At 35.9% G+C, this 17,342-nt stretch overlaps 1 protein-coding gene across 2 annotated transcripts in view; it reads left to right on the forward strand.

Moving 5' to 3' along the window:
* The window catches only part of JAK2 (Janus kinase 2), a 93,022-nt gene that overhangs the window by 50,380 nt on the left and 25,300 nt on the right, over positions 1 to 17,342 (forward strand). For both annotated transcript variants that reach the window (XM_066987657.1, XM_066987658.1), the window contains exons 4-12: positions 4,906 to 5,029; positions 5,821 to 5,938; positions 6,439 to 6,584; positions 7,850 to 8,171; positions 10,244 to 10,363; positions 12,944 to 13,101; positions 14,523 to 14,634; positions 16,226 to 16,412; positions 17,121 to 17,248. In XM_066987657.1, coding sequence (XP_066843758.1) covers positions 4,906 to 5,029; positions 5,821 to 5,938; positions 6,439 to 6,584; positions 7,850 to 8,171; positions 10,244 to 10,363; positions 12,944 to 13,101; positions 14,523 to 14,634; positions 16,226 to 16,412; positions 17,121 to 17,248 — 1,415 coding nt within the window. The remainder of the gene's footprint in view (positions 1 to 4,905; positions 5,030 to 5,820; positions 5,939 to 6,438; positions 6,585 to 7,849; positions 8,172 to 10,243; positions 10,364 to 12,943; positions 13,102 to 14,522; positions 14,635 to 16,225; positions 16,413 to 17,120; positions 17,249 to 17,342) is intronic.

A 17,342-nucleotide genomic window follows, 5' to 3' on the forward strand; every position in this document is an offset into this window, starting at 1 on the left:
TATATAGTGTACTAAAAAATGTTTTGGCAAAATCAGCCAAGGAACGTAATTTTTTGTTCAGCTTACTGCATTTCTGCTGTGTCTTGTTTCCCCAATGTATATGAACCCTCAGTTTCTATAGGGCATATCTCACTTTATCATCTTCCTGATAGGGCTTTTTTCTGATTTATTTTTTCCCCTTCTGTTAGGATCATTAAACCCCAAAGTTTTAACTTCTTAATGCATCTAAAATCCCAAGAGGGAACCAATTAGACAGTCATGACTGGGTTGCTGGGTTACAGACAGCTAGCAGTTACCAAAAGACTTTGAGTTTGTTGGCTTCTGTGTGTTTTATGTAGTTGTCTTGAACTTCCACCCAGGAGCCTTTTAGTTGTTTCCATCTGATTTGCAAATTGATTGGAAGCTCCATGGTTCTGGTAGGCAACCACAGTTTGTAAGGGAAGAAAGCTATAAGATAGCAGAGAATTTTTAACCTTATCAAAGTAAAAACACAACATTACAAAACATTTAGTGTGACTAAACACTGACAGTATCTGTAATCAAATGTTTTCAAGGAAGCTACTTGTATTTGTGATGGGATGATCGTGGTGATCTGTCTTACCTCCTTAGGTAATGGTATTTTCTTTGCTTGTATTGTTCAGAGGATATTCCTTATTAGTAGGTGGAAAATTTTAAGCAGATTTACCCTTAACATATTAAATTTCCAGAATTCATATGGCCATAGAGGAAAACAAGGAAGCTGAGAGCACTATGTTTTCACATACCTTAAAGTTATCATTGACCATATCTGCCCATTGGTTGTGTTTTTTAGGTAGCCTTTCCCAACACTTTTTTTTTTTTTTTAAATATAGTGAGAAAATACAGTAGTTGAAACTCCAGATGATTCTTACAATCACAGAATGGCTTGGGTTGGAAGAGACTTTAAAGATCACCCAGTTCCAACCCACCTGCCATGGACAGGGACACCTTCCACCAGACCAGGTTGCCCAAAGCCCCATCGAACCTGGCCTTGAACACCTCCAGGGATGGGGCATCCACAGCTTCTTTGGGCAACCTGTGCCACTGCCTCATCACCCTCATTCTTCTATTTCTGGCAAGAAAGGAAACAAGTTCTTTGATTGATTAACTATTCAGAAAACATTTTGTTGATGGGATAACAACACTGAATGGTACGTCAAAGTTTGATAAGTGTCCAGATTGTATGAAAAATAAGAGTAAGATTCTATTTTTAGGTAAGAAAAGCCAAGGAATTTTCCATGCAAGACTCTGTAAGTTTGAGATAGTTTACTTGACCGTTGTGTGTGAGAACAGACTAATGTTTGTATTGGGCTTTGAAAATAGCATTATTTTTTAATGATACTCTGCATGCAACTAATGTGAGACATATACAGACAAAAGCTTTATTAATATGCTTGACACTGTCAGAAGACACTTTTGGCTGTGGACTAAGTGTGTTGTCCACATTGTATGGTGGTGTCATGGCTTTTTATGATTTACAGCTTTTTTTTCTTTTTCTTCCCATTGCAGGGAGAAATTACCAAATGAGATCGTGCTGTGTGGGGGAAAAAGTACCTTATGCCAACAAAGGAGGTGTATAACTAATATGTATTTCACTACTCCTTTGGCTGTTTCAGTGTAAATGCAGTAGCATGACCAATGTGGATGTGGAGGTCTAAAAGCACAAAGACGAAAGGAAGGAGCTCTATGTAAATCATTGTGGGATTTTTTTTTGGGTTGAGGCAGATGTTTAAGGAATAAAACTGTGTTACTGCCTTTCATGATGCTACTTGACAAACCATATAGAGTGAGGAGGCATTTTTGTTTAGCCTTATCTACTAAATGAAGTGCTTTGCCAAGAGACAATCCTGTTTTTGCCTTTGCAGTAGTCCAGGAAATCTCTTTAATAGCCCTTGCTGGACATGCAAAACAGGGAACAATTCTGATTTATTATGTCTACTGAGTCATTGTTGCTTCTCCTAACTATTCATTGTTTGATTTGTTAACATGATTAGTGCAGTGCAGAAATCCAGGGGAGGTTTTTAGTACCTCTGGTGAATGACCTTTTCTGATTTTACTTGTATTGAAAACATATTTCTCAGAAATGTTCTCTATTGTTTACTTGTCTAGGCTTCATCAGAAGTGTGTTGACACCCCACCTCCCTCCAACCCCTTTTGGTTTTCATTGTTTCTGGAGAAAACACTTAAATGCTGCAGTTATTAGGTGCTTGAAAAGTCCCTGCAATTAATACTGCTGGTAAAATTTACATGAAAAGGGAGTTTCTGACCACTCAGTTTTCATCATGCCCGTATGGACAATTTTCAAGACCTTAATAAGGGGATTTTCTCTATATGTATAACAATTGAACTTCTTCAAGTGTGGCAATATTTTGGCACTGATGCATAATTCTTAAGGAGGAAAACAAAAGTGGTGGGTGGGAGGGGATTAAGACAATTAACACCTTTTCTTGAAAAACGCGTGAACTGTATGTCATTAGGCAGCGGTAGTGAAAGCTGCTGGTTTCCGTCTGGAATTATAGATGCTAAAGTATAATAAATGGTTGAGTGCACAATTTAGTTTTCCTACATAGGAGGGAATTGAAGAGGGATTTTTTTTGTTATTTTGTTAATACATTTCTGCTTTGTAGAAGGAGTTCCAAAGTCCTGTTCCTTACTTACGAAAACAGTTAGTTTCTTTTGAGAATGGCAGCGATGTGATCATGAGTTGAAACGCATGATTGAAATGCACTCATGGGTGTTTTGTTGTTTTTTTAATTATTATTTATTTTTTGTCCCTAATTTATTTGATGAAATATAGCACCTTAACATTTGAATTTAAAAATTACATGTTTTTTTTTCTTGTTCAGTGTGCTTATATGGGATTTTAATAGTTTGATAATATATTATGTCACTAATATTTTAATATATTAGTGAGACTAAGTAAATATTCATCACTTTCCTGAGTGGTATCTGGCTAGAATCCTGAAATAGGTTGGTGATTCACATGCATTGTACCGTAATTGTTCTGAGATTATTTGGGGTGCAGGCACCAGACAGCCTCAGAACTACTAAGGCAGTTACTGTTGCTTTAGAGACAACTGATCTGTCATGTAATCTGGCTGATCCCATTTCACACGCTGAGCGAGGACCACATTTTGTTGCATAGGATAGATATATTCTTAACTCCATAAAATGTAGTTAGTTTGGTATTTCTCAAATCTCAGATGGATCTAATATTTCTTACTGCACTAAATTTGCAGCATCCTGATTTACAGCCAACCTTTCAATTACTAATCTGTTCGAGGTTATTGCTGTGGGGTTTTTGTTTAGTTTTGGTTTCTCTTTGATTACTTTACATAATTCTTTCCATTTCTTTACTTTCCTGTAAGTCTATGACTCCTTTTCTCTGAAAGTCATGTGTCAGGACCTGCAGTTCTGGCATGTTTTGGTGAGTTGTAGTTTAAACAAGTGTCGGATGATTAACCTGTAGACTTCAACAGCTTAATCTGACAGCTGCACAATAGGGGTCTTGTTCTAAACCCTGTTGCTGGCTCCCTGCAGAGACATACCCCCGTTTTGTAACAAGTTTAAGCTTGCTGTTCTTCAGGAGTGAATTTCTTTTTGTTGTACAAGTTTATGTTGTTTTATATCTGGAGTCAATTAGTTGGTTCCTAACTGGTTAGTTGTCTTACAGGTGCTTTAGACGTGAGGAAAGAAATATAGGTCTGCCTCCTCTAACAGTTATATACACTTAGACGTTTTTATGAATAGGAATACGTAACGGATTTTTTTCTCCTGTTTTTCTGTGTTAATTTCTGTGATTTTATTCTAAGCCTTCAGGAGAGCATTGTGAGTACTTAGCGTTTCCCCAGAATTCTTTTGTCTCTTAACATCATTTTAATTTATTCTTGTAGTCATTATCTATTCCTTCCTTTAAATATTTTTGGGTTCTTCCCCCAAAGTATATAGTTTTAACAAAAAGATAGTTTTCTTTCTTTATGACCTACTGTGAGTTTCTCTCTGCAAATTTTCATCCTACTATGTGACCTGTAGACCTGTATCACCTTGTCTTCAAATTTTTTTTGTCAGTTGTTGAAGTTCTTCACTTAATGCTGTGAAGTCTCAGACAATTAACCTGTTCTCCAAATCATGCCATTGGCATTCCTTGGATGCACAATGCTATGGCATATTACAATGCTGTAGCATCTGTCTTTTGTGTTAGACCGTACCTGCAGCTAGCAGCCCCTGAGCCAAATAATAATTCTTGTGCTACTGAAGAGTTGCTGCTCAACTGAATTACATAGTTTACATAGTTTGTGATCAAGTAAGATTCTTTCTCAGTTCTCATTAAAATAGGTGGTGTTGTTTTTGTTTTGTTTTGGCAGAGGGAGGAGGGTATTTTCCAGTTTTGTGTACGTTTGGTTTTGTTCTTAACTGAGTTTCTAAAACGTGGAAGTCAGGTTGTTGTTCTAGTCATGATGGCTTCTAATTTTTCATCAGTCTAAAATAATGAAATCAATACCTACATCTGTTTTTAGACAAGGTAAGGAAAAAGTTAATGTACTGTTGTTGGCTGTTACTTCTTAATTGAAATGAGAGGCTAAGAACACATTGTATTAAATGCCATACAGATAAAGCCCTGTAATTAAACCAAATATGGGATAACAAGTGAATTCAGTCATCAGTCAGAGAACATGAAGGAAGAATGAGAAAATAAACCAGCAAAAATGCTGCAGGTTTTGGGGTCATCATTGCAACATTGCTGACAGTGGTAGAGTAGTGCAGTGAACAGTTGGAGAACATGTGCCTACCTGTTACTTTTAACCTGCAAGTTATTTTTTCAGAATAAAGTTGATTCTCTATGGAAACAATTTCTTATAAATGTATGCTTCCCTGTTCTGTGTTTAGGTATCATGCCAGTGTATCATAACATGTTTGCACTCATGAGTGAAACAGAGAGAATTTGGTATCCCCCAAATCACATCTTCCACGTAGATGAAGCAACCAGACTCATCCTGCTGTACCGGATAAGGTAATTTAAAGCAAACATTATGCAGTTTTCATGCTAATACAAAATTATGTGAGAAAACAGAATCAATAAGGTGTTTACTTGAACCATAATTTCTCTCAGAAGTTACAGACAGATTGTGGGTGAGATTTTGGATAGATAAAAGAATAAAAATTGATTGAGTAGGCCTAAATGACTTATTTTGTCAGTTTCCTACATATCATACATATGCCATTTCAGGTTGAAGAAAGAAACGATTATGTATGAAATTTATCAAAAGTTAAAATAATATTTTTCTTAATAATAAAACAGCTCATCTCTTCCATGCTTGCCCATTTAGAGTAAGTAGGAGTTCTGAAATTCGGAATAATTGTGTAGACAGGAGGATGTATGCAACAGAACCACTTCTGTTTGATCTGATTTTTGAATGTGGAATTTTAAAGCTAGAGTCACAGTTTTCCTTAAGGAAAAGACTTTTATTTCTTTTATTCAATTTATTGCATAATGTAGCCTGAGTGTTTCTTTAGGAATTGTCTCAAAGGAAACTGGAAGAGTAACACAAGATTCTGTGTATTCTTACTAGTGAAGATAAATTTGAAGATCTCTTCATTCTTACCAGTTCAGCTTCTCACCCTGCTTAAATGTTGTACTACACATCAAGAACTGGATCCAAAGCCTTCTGTTCACTTGGTTGGCTTCATATTGGTCCTCCAAAACAGTCAGCACTAACTATTACATATCTATGAATGGAATAATGTCTTTGTGTTGGTAAAAAGTATCTTTTTATTGATATTTGCTTAAATGTTTCCTAATAGGTTTTATTTTCCCCACTGGTATTGCAATGGCACAAGCAGAGCATATCGGTATGGCATTATTCGGGGTGCAGAAAGCCCTGTTCTTGATGATCTTGTCATGTCTTACCTATTTGCACAGGTATGATTTGCTTGATTTTTTTTTTAATGCAGATTAGTAAAAGTTGATAGTATTTTCTCCCTTTCACATCTTCTGATAGTAGCTATGCAAGCTCTTTTGACAGCTTGAAGCTTACTTTTAAAGATGGAAATGAAAGTGTGTGTCATATTGGTTTTGGAAAGGTGAAGCTCAAATGGCACTTGTAGGGAGCGCAGTGAGATTGTGCAGCTCCATTCTGCTGACACTACTAGGTGGAACTCTTTCAGTGTGACTTTTCATTTTGGACTGATACAGTGTGGAATAACATCTCCCACATATAGACATTGTCAAGATTTGAAAATGAAATATTTTGAGAACAGTTTTTAAGTGTGACGGTACCTGATATCCGATATGAATGTATGCAATCTTCTGGGAAAAAAAGATTCATTCAGAAGAGTACTGTCTTAAAAAAAAAATAAATCTGTATTGTTAAACAGCATGGCTACAATTTTAAAGAGATTTCTTGCATCTTTATTTTTTAGTGGCGAGATGATTTTTTGAATGGATGGATACAGATGCCTGTTACTCATGAAACACAGGAAGAATGCCTTGGAATGGCCGTTCTGGATATGATGAGAGTGGCGAAAGAAAGGGACCAAACCCCACTGGCTATTTACAACTCGGTCAGGTAACTCCATACTTCATAACTGTGTCACACCTGGTATCTAAAGACAATAATTTTACTTACTAGCATCTGTGTGGGGATATTCAACTATTGAGAATTGATTTAGTCTAGCATAATGATTCCATAAATTTACTTTACAATGATAATTATGGAATCATTATTGATTTCTACTGAAATCAATAGAAAGCTTGTATCACAGTAGCCATTCTTTATGTTTTTCCATACATGGATTTTGTGTGCCTCAGATCAGGGTCAACTTCAAAGTTAGATGATGTTATTCTGGGCCTCATCCTTCAAAGTTCTAAAAATGTCCAGGGATGGAGATTGTACCATATCTCTGGGTAGCTTTGACCTGTACATCACCCTCACTGAAGAGGATTTTAATGTTACCTCATCAGTCTCCCCTCTGTGATATTGTTTGTACATTGCCTCTTGTCCTTTTACTGTGCATGTCTGAGAAGGGTCTAATTCAGTCTTTTCCATAACTTGTTAGTTGGAGACAATTACTAGAACACCCTGATCGAGCCTTTTCTCCACACTGAACAAATCAAGCTCTCTTAGATCTTTTTGTTTTTATCAAGCTCCTAACTATCTGTAGCAGCTCTCTGCTAAACTTCCTTCAGTTTAGCAGTTCACTTCAATTTATCAACATAACCAGTTTCCACTCCAGCTGAGTTAAATTCTCTCCCTACTTGGTACTAATTGCTCGATGTTTGTCTTTTCATGAAAACTAACAGAAAGAGTTAAATAGAATGAGATAGACTTGGTCAAACTACTCCTTTGCCCTGTAATAGAATATGGACTGTGAAATAGGAAGCTTAAGTAGGAACCAGCCAGTGTTGTATTCTACCACATGTATTTTCAGCAAGGAAATCTGGCCTCTGTCTATGAAATATCCACTTTACAATTTCTGAGCTAAACAAGGAAACTCTGTAAGTTGGACTTTTCTCCTGCTACCTTGCCTCAAACTTCAGTAATGACTAAAGCAGGCATGTCTGGATTAATGGAAAATAATGCATTATTTAATATATGTTGAAACTAAGCTGAAGGGGGAGAAAAGGAAAATGAAAGAAGAGATGGGGCTGTATTTGAAAGAATGTACTACAGACTGAAGAAAGGATCTTTTTGTCCTAGAGTTTAAAAAGCAAGTCTTAATATTTAGTGGAGAAGATATTTTCATGTTGTCTTGTTTAACACCGAAATAAATATCTTTGCTGGATTTAATGGGTAAAATCAGTAGGGTTTTTTTGCTGGTTATGTATTCGCAGCTACAAAATGTTTTTGCCTAAATGTGTGCGAGCAAAAATCCAAGACTACCACATTTTGACCCGAAAGAGGATAAGATACAGGTTCCGCAAATTTATACAACAGTTTGGCCAATGCAAAGCTACTGCCAGAAACTTGAAACTTAAGTATCTCATAAATCTGGAAACTCTTCAGTCCGCCTTCTATTCAGAAGTTTTTGAAGTAAAAGAACCTGGTGGAGATCCTTCTGGAGAGGAAAGTTTTGCAACTATTGTAATAACTGGAAACGGTGGAATTCAGTGCTCAAGAGGAAAACTGAAAGACTGTGAGACCCTGGCAGAGCAGGTAATTGCTTTGGGTATATCCACTTTATTATTTTAATAATTGTGCAGTTTATAACATGACAGACTGATAAGCTTGTGTTAGAATTAGTTAGATGGAAATGCATTGTGTCCTCAAATTCTCTTTGAAATCTGGGTTCTAAGGGCTACAAAAAAAAAAAAAAGAATAAATTTCCCTGTACCTCTTTATTGCTGCAGTTAGACTCCTACCAGTATCTAAGCTAGCAAATTTAAAGTGACATTTCTATGACTGCAGTCTATTTACTCTTTGTTCAGGAATTATATACTAAATGAATGAATAACTTGTGGTAACCTTATGCCATTGCATTTTTATTTATCTGTATTGTTTCTTTTGTGTATGGTTTGTCTGCATGACTATTCTTTTGTCAAATTTACCAGAACCTGATACTAACTCACAGCTGTATATCTTGAGAATGTGGGAGTTTTCTAAAGATAAAATTAAAGGCAAAGTGAAGCAGATGTCAGTTTTCCAAAATAATTGCATCTGTTACATAGGTTGTTTTTACGCATAATGTGTAGCACTCAAGACCAAACTACAAAATAAGTGACATTTTAATGGTGTGTAATAATCTGCAAAAACGCCACCTTTTCCTAAAACATAAAAAAAAAAAAAAAAATGATTACATTCCCAGATTTGCTAAGTTTCTTTTTCTTAAAATACTTGTAGATTGATGTTAGGTCCAGTTACCTCCTTCAAAGTCGTTATGTGTCAGCCCTCTATCTTTCCTAATTTGCCTGTAAGCACCAGCAATGTAGCTTCAGAGGGCAAGAGCTAATATAAATGCCATATTCCTGCAACTTCTGGTTGTAGGTGTACAGAATTTATGCATACTGTGCTGTTTGTGCATGGCAACCAAACCTTTAATCAGAATAGTGTTTAAATTGATCATTATTCGTATAGAGATTTCAGAATTATTTTTCATAATTGATAGTATTAGCATCCTCACTTATTGACAAGATGTAGGCTGACTAGGCTGACTATATTTTCATTGGTACAGACACCATTTATAAAATTGGTTGTGAAAATTCAGTAAAAGAGTGTCTGCCAGTAAATGTGATCATAACTCTTCTTTCAGCAAATGGTACTGATGAAAGTTTATTGAGATGCTGAATTGAAACAAGAATTTAATTTTTTTGAAGGTTTGAATGATATACATAGGGTAGGTTATGAGGAAATTTGTTTTGCCAGTTCACATTTCCAACAGATAAATTAATACAGCTTCAGGAACTTCAATTCATTTGAGCTGATTTATGCCTGCAGATAATCATGGCTGTAAGGCTCAGTAGAGATATTATACCTGTTTATGTATTAGGATATGCTTGCAGCCATATAAATGGGATATTCTGGTTTGAATAAAATACTTGCTTTGGAAGAATAATTTTAGATAGATACATATATCTTTATTTAAGGCAGTTACTTAGCATCTGAAGTTCCACAGAAAACAAAATAAGATATGACTTACGTGACGTACAAAAGGACCAGTCCAAGTGATATGGAATATCATAGTACCAAAAACTACCTGAACTTGACATTAAAGGAAAATGTCGTGGATTTCTCATGTGGTTAGGACAGGTTCTTCCTGAACCTTTTTACCTACTCAGAGATGACTGCGGCTGAGAGGAAAATCTTCTCTTAGACCCTTTCTCCATCCATTCTACATCCATCTCAGATAGCAGATTTTGCAGCTCGTGTCGCTGCGAATGAAGCCATGATGTTTTGGAATGTTAACAGGCTATCCAGTCAGAATGCTTAAAAAAAAAAAAAAAAAGTGAGAGAAAAATTGTGAATTGTCACAAAATTCCACTTTACGGAGCAAATATGGATATTTCCCTTCAAAGTTACTAGATCATTGTGCATTTTTTATTGGTGCTTCTAGTGAAGGTCCTGTAAACACACGACTCCTTTCTTAAGTTTTAATAGCATGTTTATTTGACCCTCTTCATTGCTAGCTTACAAGTTTAGAGCTGTAGGAATTCTAATGCTGCAGATAGGTGTGGTTTTTTTTTCAGCTGAAGTTGATGTTGTTAACCTTATATAACCACCATTTATTGTAGGATTTACAAACATACTGTGATTTTCCTGATATCATTGATGTCAGCATTAAACAAGCAAGTCAAGAAGGCTCCAGTGAGAGAAGAATTGTGACCATTCACAAACAAGACAGCAAAAATCTGGTATGTACATACTTTGCCTATTTTTCTCAAATAGATGTTGCTTTGAGCAGACTGTTTGATTGCTGTAGTATTTATGGTATTATATAGCCAGTCACCGTGTTAATTAATCATGAGATAAAACTAAATGCATTTTGGCAGTATAAGCAGCCTACTACAAAATCACTCAGAAGCACAGAATCGTAGGGGCTGGAAGGGACCTCTGGAGACCATCAAGTCCATCCCTCCTGCTAAAAGCAGATTCCCTACAGTAGGTTGAGCAAGAAAGCATCCAGGGGAGTCTTGAATATCCCCAAAGAAGGAGACTCCACAATCTCTCTGAGAACCTGTTCCAGTGCTCTGTCGCCTTCACTGCAATGAAGTTCAGAAGTTACAACACTGAAGGTCTTGTGCATGGACTGAAGTAGATGCTTACAGCTAAGGATGGTTTCTGATACACAGATAGGCTCTTTCGTTTAGAGTCTTAAACCCAAGTCTGTGTTTTTAGTTACCTAGCATACTGTTTGTATGATGTCATGGTAAGCTAGCTGCCAGTGACCAACACATTGAAAAAGACTTCAGGATGCTCTGAGGGAATGACTATACATAGAAAATAAGTATAGGCACAAAATTAACATTGTTGCTTTCACGTTTAAAATTATATGAAGAAGGTCTTGGGAAAGAATGAGTACATGAGTGTAAAACAGAATACATGAGTGTAAAAAAGTCAGTTGTTTCAGTATGAACTCCAGCAATGCTCTTGAATCAGACTTTCCAGCAGGTGCAAGTGCTACATAATTGTTTCTTCCATGACTGGTTTATGGGTCTTCAGGACTTACGATCTCTAACTTTGTGTGTCTAGAGGGCTTCCTGCTATGTGTGTAAAAAAGCTGCGTACAGCTTATGCGCTTCATTGTAAAAGTAATAATAATAATAAAATAAGAGCATTAATCATTTTTAAAAATATATTTCTAATGATTCTTTGGACAGGAAGGCATATGGTTTGTTTTATTTATGGTCAAATTGTGATTCACATTCATTTCATGTGTTAATGGCTTAGAATTAATGACCTACTAAGAATTTAAATTCTTTTCAATGTTTTTAATTGATAAAGAGAGGATATCAGTGATATATATCTATGTTGCCAGGAGTATAAAAATATTTTGGATAGGTGAAGGAGAATTCCTTAACCTTGAGCCATGAAAGTTCTCTTAAATTCTCAATAGCAATAGAGCAAGGTTCTTGACTGTATATGTTTCTGAGGATAAAAGTAACTTTCTAAAAGCTTGTCGAAAACAGCTCCTGAAGAGTAAGACAGAGTAGGAAAATGAAGTGCAGTAGCTTCTGTGTTGCTTATGACTTTCCTGTGGACATTTTGCACATCAGAATTAGCCGATGTGTAAACTACGTTTTGTGATTTAGTTTTACCTGTTGTATCACTAAAATTCATTATAAAAATGTATTTCACACAGTTTTAGGATAGATGGCTCAATTAAAATCGCTGGAGTTGTAAACATGTTGTTTGTGGGGTTTTCCAATCCGGTTGAAACAACTGGAAAGGCCGTTGTTTACAGGTCCACTTTACGATAGAATCCGAAGATTCCAAACAAGTTCTTGGCACTGGATCAAGAGCACCATCTTTTTTGTTGCTGGCTAGCAAAGAAGTTGCCGAGGACTCATGTACAGCCACTAAGTGTGTCTGTCCCCAGAGTCATGGGGAAGCTTGTGCAGCACGTACCAATAATGCTGATTGAACCTAGTTCAACTTTGCAGATAATGAAATAACACTTCTCAGCTGAAGTAAAGAGAGCCTTTAATGCTCTCATACAAGTGTCAAAAGATTAAGGAAATAGGGGTAACTAAAGGAAAATAGTTTTGTTTTGTTTTGTTTTTTATGTATTTGGTAGTAATAAATACGTAGTGACGGATTTAATCTTGTACTGCTCTTACCCATGAAAGTATTCTGTATAGACCTTTACCATACCCAGTTTTCCTTTGACCACGTTATTCTCCTCTCTGCTTCCCTCCATTGCACCTCTCTTCATAGTGGTCAAAGGTCAGCTTCTCTCTGTGGTCCAGCTTAAGTTACTAGATTTGGTGATGACTAGATAAATTTTCAGAAAGATACTTTTCTAGAAATTTTTCTTTACTACTCGAGTGCAGCCCCATAGATCTTTGATAAGTAGAGGCTTCCCTTTAGGAAAAAAAATATTCTGTGCTGCCAGCACAGTAGGTGTTTGCCATGCTGAACAGTATCTCCTCAGTTTTTCCTTTTCAAATGTTCTCTCTTGTCAGCAACCCTTGCTATTCAATGTATTTAGACTAAGGTTTTTTATTTGTGTGTGTTTTTGGCAGATTTGTTTTGGGTTTGAATTTTGAACGTTGAATATTGCTGACAAATTTTGGGCACCTGGGACGTAGAACTATGTAAACAGTAGTTAAAAACATTCTGGATATATTTAATGTACACACATTTGTATCTGTTATACCATTGCCATATCCAGGAATTTTGCATTGCCTATTATGAATTTAAACTCTCATTCTCTTTCTCTCCCACTCTTTTTCTCTCTCTCTTTTTTTTTTTCTCCCCTGGCAATTTAACAGGAGGCTGAATTTCAGTCTTTAAGAGAAGCTCTCTCCTTTGTATCGTTAATTGATGGATATTACAGGTTAACTGCAGATGCCCACCATTATCTCTGTAAAGAAGTGGCACCACCATCAGTGCTTGAAAATATCCAAAGCAACTGCCATGGACCAATTTTGTAAGCATTTTTTCAGCAGCATAACAAGTTGCTATGATTTTTGAAAGGTTAACTTTAGCTGATTGTGAACTATGATGGACATCCTGAGATGCGTATTTATTCCATTCAAGTAACATAAAATGCGTTACATTCTTGCTTTTGTTTTTCACTTTTCAGAATGCAATACCTTCTAGATATATTATTAAAAATGAAATGAAAGACTGTAGTTTTAATTTCTCCTCTTAGAATTCATTTTTTTCTTCAAATGTGACAGACAGCAAAGTCATGGTGCTGATTTTTACTAAATTACAGTTATAACCAGGGCAGCAATGTATAATGTCATAGAGGATGTTATATTTTCACTGCATTTACAGTATTTGAGCAATTACAGTATTTGAGGAGTAAAGGGGAAAAAGACAAATTCAATACCATTCTCTTCAGGGTCTGAGCAAGGATTACAGTAAACTGCTAACCATGTAACTAGGAGGGTTTGTTTCATTGTCTCCTTGTTCACTTTTGCTGTACTTTTAGGGAAGAAATTAACAGCTTTATATAATTTTTTAACAGTTCATATAATATTGTCCTTTTTTTTTGCCGAGCCACACATGAGAACTTAAAAATATTTTATTATATAGAAAAAAATGGGTATTTGCTTTAGCTGCAGGAAGTTTGAAAAGATAAGTGCAAGATACATTCCATAAAGCTATCACTGTCCTACTCTGCTAGTACAGAATGCTTCTGGAATTCTTCCAGCGACAGCGAGAGAATAAGTGCTGTACCTTTTGGAGGAGATGAAGAAAGAGAAGAATGGAGATTTCTACAGTTCAAATCCTGTTTCTTGCACCTTGCAAACATAGACTAATGCTGTATATTGATCTTTATTTAGGGCTGTTTAGAAGGACGTGCAGTGAGCGTAGACCTTTCCAAGCCATTCTGTTCCTCATTCCCTGAGATGGATAAAAATAGTTAGCAAAGACTTGTTAGGGCGAGATTAGTTCTTGTAGTAATAAATGAAGTTTTCTTTTTCATATCCTATTTCTTGTTAGCCTTTTCCCAATTAAATTAGTCATTTTCCGTGCACACAAATACTTCTCTAATTTTAGGTTGGTTGTTAGGCAGTTTTACCACAGCTTCTCCCATGACAGAGGCCGAAAGTCATATCATAAACCTAGCAGAATACTTTTTAAGTCTGCAAAGTTTCTCATCAGGTAGATCACTGTGGTGTTTTCAGTATTAAGAATTTTTAGAATATTCCTCTATACGCAAGCAGCCCACCCTGATTATTGTAAGATAAAGGGACAAAAAGATTACCTTAAAGGAGATTCTAAAACAAAGAACTTGAATTGGCCTTATATTAGTTATCTTATAATAGCGTTCATCAGTCAATATATAATCTTGTTTTTTGAAACTGTGCAATATTAAACACTTTCTTTCTACTATAGCATGGACTTTGCTATCAGTAAACTGAAGAAAGCGGGTAATCAGACTGGCTTCTACGTTCTTCGTTGCAGTCCTAAAGATTTTAAAAAATACTTCCTCACCTTTGCTATAGAGGTTTGTATTCTGCCATAAACAGTACTTGCAAAATGTCTATTGCATTACAACAAGGAGCATGACATGCAATAAATGATTGTGTGTCCTGTTCAAGATGTTTGTGTGATGTGTGTATTTCTTCTACTGCTAGTTGTATCAGGCCAGCTTTCAGGGTTGTGTGAGAAACATACGAAAATGCATTCATGGTAAAGAATTCACTAATGGCACATAATATACACCCTGAAGAGCAGGAGAGGGAGTTCTGGGTTTGGGACATGGCTCTTAGGACTGCTGTACTGTTGTAATTGCTTAGGTGGTGGTGTGTAGTTTTCTGGTGGTGGGTTGGTTTGGTTTTTTTTCCACCATAGTTAGACTAAGGTAGACACTGTTGATTCCTGTGGTGATCTGAGGGTGTCTGTCCTTCAGAGATTCTTCTAGGTTTGGGTCTTGTCCCCCATCCCCTGTGCTGGGCTAGTCAGATTATCTGGCAACTGTTGTATCAAGGCAGATCTCCTGTGGGATATCTGGTGTAAGCTAGAGTGGAAGCCATGCTTGAAATGCCTGCATTTCTCATGCTACTAAAGAGCCAGATGTACTTCTGCTCTATGAGATTGCGGTTAGTGATAAATACAGCACTTTAATTTTGCTGTTACATAATTACATGATCTTGTTCCAGTATTGATTTTGTGCCAAGGATGGGCTTCTTTTAATTAAATTAACAGAGCTACCTTGTGTTTGTAACTAGGGAAGGTAAAAATATATGTATTTTCCTACTTGTTTGCAGCAAGCTAGAAAATTTACTAAATACTGTCAGAAGTATGTAAATCTCTGAAAATGACAAAATAATGTTGATGCATGGATGGAGAAGTAAACAGCCCTTTTGAGACCAGTTTCAGTAAAATTGTATGTCCTGTTAGTGAAGTGTGTTTGATAGGATTTTTTTAGGCTGAGATATCACTTTGAGCATGCCTTGAGTCAAAGTCTGAGAATCAAGCCAGCCATTAATTGACCTGGTCATGTGTTTTTTTTTTCTTGTTGTTATTTCTGGGCAAGCATTTGAGATACAGAATTTGTTGGGACATTTTTTCACAGCATTAACAGGAAGAACCATGGAAGTGCCATTAAGAGGTCCTCTTGCTTAAAAATACCTAATGGGATCTTTTCAAGATTCATCTCAGTGCATACTGAGAATTTGTACTAGGAACTAATTCCTTAGAAATGCAGTATAGACAGCAGAAAAAGCTATTGCTTCCAACATTTTTTCAATGATTTTAATTTTTTTTTAGATTACCCCTTGCAACCTTGAAAAGGTGAAGAAATTTTCATTACTAGGTCTGAAGGACCTTCCTAGGATTCTTTATCTGTTTTCTCGGCTCCATCTCTGGAGATTCAGTAATGTTTGTGCTTAGCATCAGCATACTAACTCCAGTGATGGGAGTAGAGTCTAGTTTTCTCAGAATCACTATTGCCTTGTGAGAACAAAATAACAAATCATGGTAATATTTTGCTGAAGCATTCTTTCTTTAGTTAGAAAAAAGCTGTGCATTTAAATATTTTTTAAAGTACTAACTATTGATCAATTTTCTTTTTAATGGGAAAAAAATCTGTGCAGCGTGAGAATGCCACTGATTATAAACACTGCTTGATTACAAAGAATGAGAATGGGGAATATAATCTTAGTGGAACCAAGAGAAGTTTTGGTAATCTTAAGGATCTGTTGACCTGTTACCAGACAGAAACTGTCCGCTCAGACAGCATAATTTTCCAGTTCATCAAGTGCTGTCCACCAAAACCAAAAGGTAAGAGAACGTAGCTTATTTCTAAACAGGAGTGTTTTCAAGTTTTTGGTTAAAGATTTTAAAATGAAACAACAGATAAATGACTCTCAGTTATGTAGATGTATTGGCTTGTATGGGTTCTTATTATTTCACTTACTATTTGTTCGTCTTCTTGGTCAGAGTTTCCAGTCATACTGTCTGCCAAATTTTACTTCATTATGGTCTTCCAGAAGAAATTGTAGTAACTATCACAGTTTCATTATTAGAGGTAAAACTGGTTTCTTATTTGCAGTGGATTGTGTGCAAAAACATTTCTTCTGCAATCAAGTGTTTTCAAGTCTTGAAAGGGAAAGAACTACTAAAAGTATCATTTCTCACTGTGGATAGATCCATAAGCAATAGAAACAATAATGGCATGTTTCCAGTGAATTTCTTTAACTGATTGGTGACATCTTAGCTGAGTAATGCCAAGGCTGCACTGTGATTTCATCTTCTCTTTAACACTGAAAAGTAGACATGGAATACTCCCTGCCAGAGGAGTGGATTTTTCTTTAGTTTATGTTAAATGTTTTCCTTTATATTATATGGCTTTTTGAATAAATTGGTATTAGTGAGATATCTTATTTTTGTTAGATAACACCTTCTAATTAATAATCTTTCTGAAACAATATATTAATATATAATAGTTCTGTGTTGTATAACTTTTCTTTGTCCTCTTTTTTCTCCCAGATAAGTCAAATCTCCTAGTCTTCAGAAGTAATAGTGTCTCTGATGTACCTTCATCACCAACGCTACAGAGGCACAATAATGTCAACCAGATGGTCTTTCACAAAATCCGGAATGAGGACTTGATTTTTGTAAGTCCGTTAGTTGCTTCTTTAACTTCAGATGGTTGGTTTAGTATATACTAGATTTTTAGAACTGAATATATATTTAAAAGAATATTATCTG

The sequence above is a fragment of the Anser cygnoides genome, chromosome Z (genome assembly GCF_040182565.1).
Source record: "Anser cygnoides isolate HZ-2024a breed goose chromosome Z, Taihu_goose_T2T_genome, whole genome shotgun sequence".
Lineage (NCBI taxonomy): Eukaryota > Metazoa > Chordata > Aves > Anseriformes > Anatidae > Anser > Anser cygnoides.